The sequence below is a fragment of the Spinacia oleracea genome, chromosome 6 (assembly GCF_020520425.1).
Source record: "Spinacia oleracea cultivar Varoflay chromosome 6, BTI_SOV_V1, whole genome shotgun sequence".
NCBI lineage: Eukaryota > Viridiplantae > Streptophyta > Magnoliopsida > Caryophyllales > Amaranthaceae > Spinacia > Spinacia oleracea.
This window is the reverse complement of record NC_079492.1, coordinates 140,992,500-141,003,358: the sequence shown is the minus strand read 5'-3', so window position 1 is coordinate 141,003,358 and position 10,859 is coordinate 140,992,500. Positions and strand designations below refer to the sequence as shown.

At 35.7% G+C, this 10,859-nt stretch overlaps 1 protein-coding gene across 8 annotated transcripts; it reads right to left on the bottom strand.

Moving 5' to 3' along the window:
• Positions 1–7,386, bottom strand: LOC110788335 (exocyst complex component SEC3A). Of its 8 annotated transcripts, none has more exons than XR_008924505.1 (14): positions 6,923–7,386; positions 4,978–5,079; positions 4,768–4,905; positions 3,936–4,064; positions 3,773–3,853; positions 3,622–3,696; positions 2,520–2,693; positions 2,281–2,437; positions 2,115–2,179; positions 1,832–1,998; positions 1,585–1,664; positions 800–881; positions 182–290; positions 1–32 (listed from the first exon to the last, which is right to left on the bottom strand). XR_008924505.1 is itself a non-coding variant. In XM_056833625.1 (13 exons), exons 1-12 carry the CDS (start codon positions 7,034–7,036, stop codon positions 823–825), a joined length of 1,341 nt encoding a protein of 446 aa, XP_056689603.1. In that variant the 5' UTR covers positions 7,037–7,386; the 3' UTR covers positions 182–313; positions 800–822. The 8 variants fall into 8 exon arrangements, 5 of the variants coding, with proteins under 5 accessions (XP_056689603.1, XP_056689601.1, XP_056689604.1 ...); XR_008924504.1 differs by having other exon boundaries at positions 15–32; positions 182–403; XM_056833625.1 differs by lacking the exon at positions 1–32 and having other exon boundaries at positions 182–313.
• Between the last annotated feature and the right edge of the window lie 3,473 nt (positions 7,387–10,859).

Genomic DNA, 10,859 nt, shown 5'->3' with positions numbered 1-10,859 from the left:
CTTCTAGCGAATTGGAAAAGTCGTTCAAATTGCTGCCAATAGATGTCCAAAGAATTCTGGATTAAACTTTATAAAACATACTACTAATACTACTAGCAAGGGACCAGGTACATGAGGTCCTGCACAAGGATGAATTATAAACACTAAGACAAAAAGTTTCATGACAATTTATTTTACTCACGTAATATATGATCATGCTTATATGGCGTGTGCATGCTTGCTCATATGCTTCGCTTGCCTGATGGTAGAACTTTGCCAGAGTTGGCACAACATTTGCAAGATCATATAAACTGCAATACCTTATGTTAATCAACTGAGGAGATTCAAAGAAATTGGGTTAGCGTGTAATTTGGATGTTGATTGGAGAACAGCATGTCCATCTTTCACTGTGATTCTTTTTCATCTGTTAATATCAATCAGAGAATGGTCACTCAAACACCACATTCTCAATTCCCAGTACAACGTACAATTAGTACTTTAAGCTAGAACCAGTCAGTAAAGATAATCAAAGGTAGAACCAGGTACAATTAGTATGTTAAGCTAGAACCAGTCAGTAAAGATAACAAAGGTAGGTACTTATGTTAAATCACAATATTTGTATCATGATTACAGGTAACTAATAAGTTAGAATTTTAGATCATGGATCCATATAATATTTTTTGAAACCAAAACATACATTAGCACCCAGAATGCCAGATAAATCCCATTGCTGAAAATGATTACGGAGTACATAATATAAATGCAAATCAATTACAGCATGCCAACTGCTTCTTTAAGAATAATAAGCATGGATACTCACAAATTTTGTGTATGCCTGGTCAACTAAATCCCTGGATTGTCCCTGAATATACTGCTCCATACGGGTTGCAAGTGTAGCGAATCTATGCACAAACCATACTTAAATAAAAAATCATGAATAATTCAAATATCTTCAAGAGAAAAAGTTGCATTGAATTGTTTCAGTACTTTCAGTGACTGGGATTTGCTTGCTTCATGTTTACTCTTACCTTTTATTGCTCTTAATTAGGAAAAGGTAAATAATACTTATTAAGTACGGAGTATATTCAACCAAAATCAAGAAAAGAAAAGAAACGGGGTGCAGGCAAGGAAATCATACATGTTCCATTCTTGCAAACTCAATGCATCGACAAATAGAAGTTGCTTCTAGTCAACATAGCCTTTAATATTATATACTACTCGCTCTGTCCCTTTTTAAATACATCACTTGCTACTTTCTATCGCCCCTAATAAAATGCATCATTTCCTTTTATGGTAAGTTACTACCATATTTTATGTTTTTCTCTCTCATGGTCCTCAATCAAATAATTAAACAAACTACCATCTCTCACATGCTTTTTTTTTCATGGTCGCCACTATCCTTTTATCAAAACAAACTATTCGAGCAGTTGCTCACTTGCTCAGTGAGAAATTTCTAGACAGGCAAGCCTACATCATGAACTAACTATTCCTGAAGACTGCTGTCTCCTCTAACATAGGCCCTGCTCAAGAAATACCTTGCCTTCTAAAGGGGCGAAAGACTAAAGAGAGGGTTCCTGTTTTATAAGATGTAAAAGTAATTCTTACCTTGGGATGTATGATAGGACACCCATCTGTTGGACGTTTCTCTCATTTCTCTCAATCTGGTGACAAGCTTCATCAACAAACTGCAAGAGAATCATAATATCATATCTAACATCCAACACTCTAAATAATACTGGCTGGTGCATGTCAGCTTCACCAACAAATTACAACAGTGTCATAATAAAATCATAATTGACCTCCGACAGTCCAAATTACTATTAGTTGGTCCTAGTTAAAGGCTGGAACTCACTCTGCTAAACTGCATAGAGATCCTAGATTCAAGATCACCAAGCAAGAGAGACGCAAATCCAGCTGCATCAGCTTTCTGGCCGGAAAGATAGTGTTCTGTAATCCCGTGCATTGATATGCATCACAAGGGGTCAATCTTGTAGGCCCAATCCACAACAGCATAGAAGTCTTCCTGAGATTTAATCACAACACAAAACAATCGTTGCAGATGAATGTATAAGGGATTATTTATAATCTAGACATTGCAAAAGGACATTCACGATAGATAATTGAAGATAATTTACCTGAATCCCGTCAAGCAACTCTTGAAGACATTCATTTAATGCTGCCAACTCAACAGAATTTTTACCTAGGCATAATACATAATATCAATAAGTTCAGTATCCGCGTGCTAGGGGCAAATGCATTAGACATTAAGATGAATATTTCGCACTAAAAGATGAAATATACCTGTTTTTCCATCATTATCATCAATATCCATAATCCCAAGATCATCATCATCATCGGCATCATCGACAGTTGACGCAGATTTGTTACCATTGGGAACACTTCCCGGTGGATTGACAGCAGGAACTTCAAAGCACATGAAGTGAGCAAAAAAGGAACTCTGAGATTCAAAAAGGTTCCAGTAAGACAACAGCATGTTACATATTAGAAAGAACCTAGAGCTAAAATTTACTGATTATAACCTCATCAACAAGGAGCGGAACAAATATAGTTAGCATTTTGGCGTAAGCATCAGAAACTGCTGAAGTGTCTGCATTGCTCACAGTTTGACCAGCACCAGCAGAAGCATCCAACCAAACAGTTGGATTTCTTGAAGCTTTAGTGCTGGCTCGAAGCTCATTTGCAAACTCACGAGCCTGCATAGAAAGAACAGAAACAAACAAACAGTAAATGAGATAGAAGAAAAAAGAACTTTTAGGCTCTGTTCTGTTCGACTTGTTTTGACTTATTTCAAACAAAATAAGTTCAGATAAGATACGTTCATTTAAGTTCAGATAAGTTCATTTAAGTTCAGATAAGTTCTGGTAAGTTCAGTTAAGTTCAGATAATATAAGTTCAGTCAAAATAAATCCAATAGAACGAAGTTTCACATTGCGTCAATAAAGATAGTAATTGTTCCTGTAAGTAGATCTCAGTCCAAATAACTCGAGGAATCTAGTATAGCAATACTCCCTTTTTCAGTTCCTTTTTTTCTTTTTCAAACGGATGTCCGCTAAAAGTGGAACTGTGAAAACAAAATACCACAGCCAGGGAAGTTAATCAATTTTAATAGTGGGGAAAAGGTGAACCATTGGTCCGGAAAAAAGGCAAGTTTCTGCCTAAAGTTAGGTGAAGTAAATAGCAATCAACTGAACTCAATTATTCTAACAGTAAGCAGAATATGTCTCAGAAACTTTATAGTTTCCAAATGAGATACATTATATTATATATATTTTTTACAAGAAAATATATTATTCTAACTTAAAAAGTGTAATAACTATCAAACTTAGAAAGGGTAATACAGAAAGAAGACAAGGTGTCCTCGGAAAGAAACTCTATTAAATTTACAGATTAGCCCAATTCTTCTGTAGCTCCCCTAGAGAATACCTGAAATGTGTGCGTAGCAGTTAATGTCTCAGTATCTTACAGTGTATGAACATATCAAAGTCCTTTCCTAAAGTCATGTTAGTGTACCTTATTTAAAGGAATTAACTTATTTGTCCGCAAATGTTTTTTTTTTTTGACAGGCAAATGTTAAGTTAGCAATCAGTAGGTCTAAAATCCAGGTTTATCTAGTCTTCTCACCTCTCTGCGTAGAAGCAAATTCAGAGAGCTACAGTAGGCTTTCCTCAACGGACCGAGGCAATTCTTGTCAAGGCTCTGGAACATCAAAAGAAAGGGATGAGATTAAACAAGAGAAACAAGCATATATGAGAACAGTTTGCAGTGTTAAAACCTTCAAATGTTGCAGAAGGCGAGCATATGTCCTGCATCTGTACCGAAGATCAGCATGGTCTGGTCGTTTTAACTGTCCACGCTGCTCAATGACACACAATGATGAAACCTCAACCAGAGTCATAATGCTTCCGAATGAGTACAGCAAAATGTTGATCCGATACCTGCGAAAAATAACTCTTGTCGCTTATCATGAAGTCCACCAAGCTGGCAAAGTAGTTCCTCAAAAACTCAGAAGCTCTACGAACAAATGTACTTTTGAGCTTGTCAACTTCTGCTTTTTTCTCTCTAACCTATAAAATATTTTAAGAAAAAGAGAGACATTGAAGTAATCAAATACAATTTTACAAGGACAAGCAAGACTCATAAAACTACAAGAATTCAGGAGAAATTTTCTAATAATATAAGCCAGACTCTCTGCAAATTTGATAACAGATGATCCTTACAAATTTTCTGCCAGATGCTAAACATGAACCAAGAATATCACTTTACTCAAAATCGGACCAGAAGAGAAAACTATATTTGAAGTTTATGGGGAATTACACTCAAACTCTACAACAGAAAATTTATGATGATTGGAATTGGAGGGGATCAAAAAGGGAAAATTTATCACAATTTTATTGATTGTCAATGCTTAGTCAAGGCCACTTTGACCACACGTTTTGTAATTTATCCTACAATTCTGCAATTTGTACAATTTTTATGTTGTCTGAAAAACTTTCAGTTGAAAATATAACCTAATTGAACTTGTTACTTTACTTACATACGAAATGCGTAATTTCATTTACTTGCTACATGCATTAGGCTCTCAAATAAAACGTTCACCCTTGATGACACAGCATATGCTGTTATAGAATAATCACATAAATTTAACTATTTAAGTACCCACAAGGCCACAAGCCACTTGATGCGAGCCCAGGATACTGCTTTCAAGTAGATTAAAAAAAAACTGTTGCTTTCAAGTAAAAACAAGAAACCGAGATTTTTGGAACATACTGCTCGCATGTTTCCAAAAGTGGTATACAGATTTGGGACTTCCAAGCCACGTAGAGCACCACTAAGCCACTCACATGCTTCTATGTTTTTAATCATGTTTGATTCATCAAAGGAACCTCCTGCAAGACAGGTTGCATACTAGATGCAGGAAAGTCGTCAATTTAGATTTAAAAGAACCAGGCAAGCAGAGATAAGAGGGGGGTAGCATACCTCGGAGGGAACACGTGATCGCTCAAGAAGCTTGTCAAGTTCCTCAATCAACGATTTTTTGTTTACAGATTGCATCTCCAACTTGTTATTACGGGTTTCTATCTGAAAATAATAAACAAGGGAAGAGGTTTTTGAGAAGAAAAGGAAACAAGTGACCAGTTGGAACCACTGACAGATCTGCATGCATTATATTTTACCAATAGTAGTATCTCATAAATTCAACAGCACAAGAACTTTCCCTGGCCTAACAAAACTTACAGCTGTCTTGCCCAGTTCGTATCAGCACGGCCTTATTATTCCAATTGAGTGTTTCGGCTTGTGCAGTAACATGAGATAGTGACAATATGAATCCAACTGCAATAAATTGACACACTCAGATGACTCTTTCTACTTAAGCAGCAACCTGAATGTCCATATTGGTCCTGGCAGGGAACTTTCCTCTGGAAGTTGATAATCCCACTTCCACCTTCCCTAATGCCACGCGTTTTTTAATCTGTGAGGCCTCATCTGACATTCCAGCTTTCACCAAACATGACAGCAAAGATTTTATAGTAATGTCATCTGGGTTACACTTAACTGATAGCATCCTATTAAATATCTTAATAGCTTCCAGCATTCTCCCTTTCATACAATGACCAATGATAAGAATGGTGAATGTATACTTATCATGCTTGCATCTTCTCTCCTCCATTTCAGACACAACTAGATTTGCCTCATCAACCTTCCCTGCTTTGCAGAGTCCGTCAATTACGGGATTGTACATAAAAGGTTGAGGAATAATATCATTCCTCAACTTCAATTGCCTCAAAAGATCGCAAGCCTCATTCAGTCTATTTTCCTTACACAAAGCTATAATTAGAATTGAAAATGTATATTTATTTGGGAACAACTTCCTATCAACCATTTCCTTCCAAAGCTTTGAAGCCTCACCCACTTGCCCTATTCGACAATAGCCATCGATGTGTGATGTGAACGTAACAACATCTGGGAGACAACCAAGAAAAAGCATTTTCTCATACATAGCTGACACAGAGGCCATGTTCCCAACCTTGCCAAAGCCATCAATGAGAATATTAAAAGTAATAAGTGTAGGTCGAATTCCATTACTTATCATTTCCTGGAAAAGAACAGATGCCTCTTCCATCATATTCAGCTTACAATAACCGGATATAATGGATGTATAAGTTACAACATCAGGAGAAACACCATTTCTCGACCTAACTTCCAAAAGCAATTCTCGTGCTTTATCTACCTTGTTAACCCTACACAGCCCATCTATAATGGTGTTATAGGTAATAACATCGGGAGACAAACCAAATTTGACCATCTCCTCGAAAAAATTAAGTGCCTTGTCAACTTGCCCCGTCTTGCACAGGCCTCTAATTAGTATATTAAAACTACAAGCATCTAGGCAAGATTTCAACATCATCTGCTCACTAAAGAAATTAACAGCATCGTCTATCCTATTTTGTCTAACCAGGCCATTCAAAAACTTATTATACACAAAAGGATTTCCTTCCGTCTCTCCACATTCTGCTAGAGCAAGCAGTTTCTGTGCAATATCAAATCTTCCTGAATCCGTAAACAAACCAACCAAAAACCCCGAAAACGACGAATTCAAAGAATGCCCATCAGCCATCATCCAATCAAGAACCAAATTGGCAGAATCATGATTACCCATTTGACAAATTGACCTCAAAATATAACTATAACTCCCAAAAGTATGTATCAAATTCAAATTCAACCTACTAAACTCAAAAAATCTAAATGCCAAGTTGGGATTTCTGTTCTTAATACTATCCAACCTTTTAACAACTTCAAACGCAATCAATGGGGTTAATCCTTTAACCAGATAATCCGTGTGCAACTCCAAACAATGCGATTGAAAACAAAAGAGGGTACAGATCACTTTAGTAAACCAAATTTCAGAAGGGTTTTGAATTACCTCGCGAAGATGGTTACGAGATCCTGCAACAGAATAGGAGAGAGAGTGGAAATGGGGAAGAAAGGCAAGCTTTGAGGCTCGAACCTTATAATGAAAGAGAAACGGAAACATCATGGGATTCGGTTGTCGTTGCTAATTATGTACCCAAGCTCAAAGCCTCCGATTTTTTATTCGTCAATGAGCCCAAAAATGGAGGTTTTTCTGAAGAATTTTAATGGGGTTCTCCATCGATACGTGGAAAACCTAGAAATGGGTATGTTGAGGGGATATCAAATTATTTTGGTACATTTACCGTGGCTGAGAAGGCCGGAGGTGGTGGTGACTCCAGCGGCGTCGGCGGAGAGAGAGAGAGGGGGGAACTTTGGAAGGGAAAGTAGATTGAAGGTGAAAGTTTGGAAATGGGTTTGGGTATGTCTAGTATGGGCTAACCCAAACAACACCAATCTTTCCTGGGTTGAGAACTTGAGATGAAACTACAGAAATGTGCGACACTTTGAATATTGGCTCCTTCCTATCTGGGTTTAAAACCTTGGAGGTGAGCATTGGGTTGACCCGTACTAATCCTGACCTAACCGTTAATTGGACTCGTTGGATTCAACCTAGTTTAAAATTGAGCATTATCACCGAGCTATGTTCCCAACTCGAACTACCTTGTGAAACGATCCACTTGGTCGACTATTGATAACTCTTGAATAATCGTAATATCGATCTATATGTCTATATTTAAGTGATAATCATTTATTTTCACTTTACTTAATTCTAAGACACTACACAGATATGTGGGACAAATGATAATTAAGAGGTCATGTATATATTTAAAACTAGGATGTCAATTGACTGATAGAACCAACATAAGTTAGTGGAGTTGGTGGGGAACTCACCTTGTGACTTGGAGATCACAAGGTCGAGCCCCATCAACGGCTAAATTCTTGAGAGTGGCTCAAGCGATGACATGCGCAACTGGGCTGACTAACATGTGCTAAGTGCTTTTTCTGTAGGGTTCATTCTTCTTATCTATTAAAAAAAATGCGTGATAGAAGAACATAACAATTAAACAACGGGGCAATATGGAGATTATGATTGAGAATTCTAATGATTACATCTACGATTCTTTCTCTAAGTACCAATCATATGGTAAAACCTATACACCCTTAAAATATCACTCTCTAACTCTTGTTAGATGTTAGAAGAACGACTTCCTATAGATAACCCTTCCTTAATTGAAGATCTGATTACTTCTAAGACAACGAACATGCAATCAGAAAAGTCTCGATCAATGTTGGAAAATAGGGTAATGTTGTTTTTCGAAAAATAAAAAGTTTAAGGTCTGAAGTTGTCATGAACATTTTAAAATGTTGTTTCTTAATAATAAATTTAGACATATATAAGGTCGTTATAATAATAAAAGTTGTATTAAAAAAAAGAAAAGAAGTGGATATTCCCGTACATATCGAGGCGAATCAAACAGAACCCCACACAACTATATTTTTCCTTACCCATGAATTACAAATGCTAGTCAAATTGAAATTTGTGAATAGTGCAAGTGGGTGAAATTTACCATATTTTGTATAAATAAAACAATATGAATATAATAATTATGTATTTTACATTAAATAATTGCCCGTAAAAATTTACAGGGGTCCAATATCTGTATTTTAGCACAGGGCCTACAAATTGGCGGAGAATGCCCTGTTCAAACCCATGACCAGATGACCTGCCTTTAACGGATGAAGTCAAACAACAGAACTTGTAGGCCTTCTTGCGATTCCACCAATTATTTGCTATACCTTTAAAGATGATCTTAGCTCTATTATTCCCCCTTCTCGAATATTAGTTATGTTCGGAATTTTATCATTATTCACAATTGAAAAAATAACATTTAATGTCCTTCCAATACATATTTCAAAACATATTCATATGAAATCTTGTTTAATTCGCCTCATTATATAATTTAACAATATAATTTTTTTATACAAATATTTATGTTTAAATATTGAATTGAAACGAGCCAAAAAACCAAAAATAAGACTAACATTTAATACATTGGTAAAATGAGATACTCCTACATGCGACACTAACAAATTAAGACAAAATTGCAACATAGAAATCTATAAAATACCATAATCCAAAAGATTATCATGCATCAAAAAAGCAAACAACTCTTAAAAAAAAAGGGGCTTACTATTTACCGCCCCATATTACTCAAAACCGCCCTAATATTTTACCCATATACCCCCTTTATTTACCCCCTCATTTTAGCATTTACCATTATCCTTTACCTTTTCCCTTTTTACCGCCCACCCTAAACATAATGTGAAATAATTTTTACATGGCCGAGACTACCGGTGGAACATCAAATTCACAAGAGGACTTTTTTTCGGAAAAAAATATTCAGAAACTTATGCATTTCTAGCTTGTACCATGGTACAGACTTATGAAGTTTAAGCCTGTACCATGGTACAGACTTATGAGTTTTGAGCTCCGACCATGGTATAGACTTATGTAGTTTAAGCTCGTACCATGGAAGGAGCTTAAACTTCATAAGTGTATACCATGGCCGGAGCTCAAAACTCATAAGTCTATACTATTTAATGTTTTGATTTGTTGTTGAATTTGATGTAATTTGTTTCGGAGAAAAGATTAAGAGACTTATGCATCTTAAGCTTGTACCATGGTACAAACTTATGAATTTTAAGCTCGTACCATGGCAGGAGCTTAAAGTGCATAAGTCTATGCCATGGTGTGAGCTTAAAATGCATAAGTCTATGCCATGGTGTGAGCTTAAAATGCATAAGTCTCTACCATGGTGTAAACTTAAAATGCATAAGTTTGTGGAATCAAAATTAAATTAGTATTTTTTTAATTTATTGATTAATGTACTTATTGACAAATAAAATTGCTTGGTTTGAATAATTTTTTTTATGGGTGTATGGTGGTGGTGGTTTGGATGAAGATACTTTCTCTCTTCAAAATAGATGGGGTAATTAATTTGGGAGAAAAGTTTCATTATATAAGGATATTAAAGTAAAATAGTGGGGCGGTTTTGAGTAATGTGGGGCGGCTTTTAGCGCTCCACAAAAAAACTCAATTATTAACATCAACTACCTTTTGAGCCCGTTGAATGAACGGACACTTATATAGTGGTTGTTAAGCCGTTTTTTAAAGTGCTAATTTTGTTGAGGATTTGTGATTGTACTACGAATATATGATTTATAGAGAAGTGAAATTTGAAAGTTGGAAGTTTTTTGAAGTGCTAATTTTGTTGAGGATTTGTGATTGTACTGCGAATATATGATTTATAGAGAAGTGAAATTTTAAAGTTGGAAAAATATACTCCGTATAAATTAGATGGTGAATTATGAGTGTTAAATCGGGAGATGGAGTGGAAGAGGTTGAATGAATGAATTAAATGGTGAATTGATGTTGAATGAGCAAGATGGAGTAAAAGAGGTGTTGAAAGATGGAGGTGACACTTGTCATATAATAATGAATGGGTTTCCTTTTTAAATACTAGGTATAGACTAGGTATAGATTATTTAATCCCAAAAAGCTTGTAGATCATGGAAGTGCGCAAATTTTTGGCTATGCTCGGGTACAACCAAAGGTGGTTGTACCCCATCCAAAACGATGTCGTTTTGTGTTGTTTAAAATGAACATTAATATACTGGTACAAAAATGAACATTTACTATTCCGGAAATGAACATTTATTTATTTATTTGGAATGAACATTTACTATTTTGGAAATGAACATTTATTTATTTATTTGGAAATAAACTACAAAAATGAACATTTACTATTTCGAAAATGAACATTTATTTATTTATTTGGAATGAACATTTACTATTTTGGAAATGAGCGATCGCTGTACTCTCGTAACAACTACAAGCCCACAGGGCACAGTGGTGTAGAAAATTGGTTTGGAGTTTGACTTCCCAA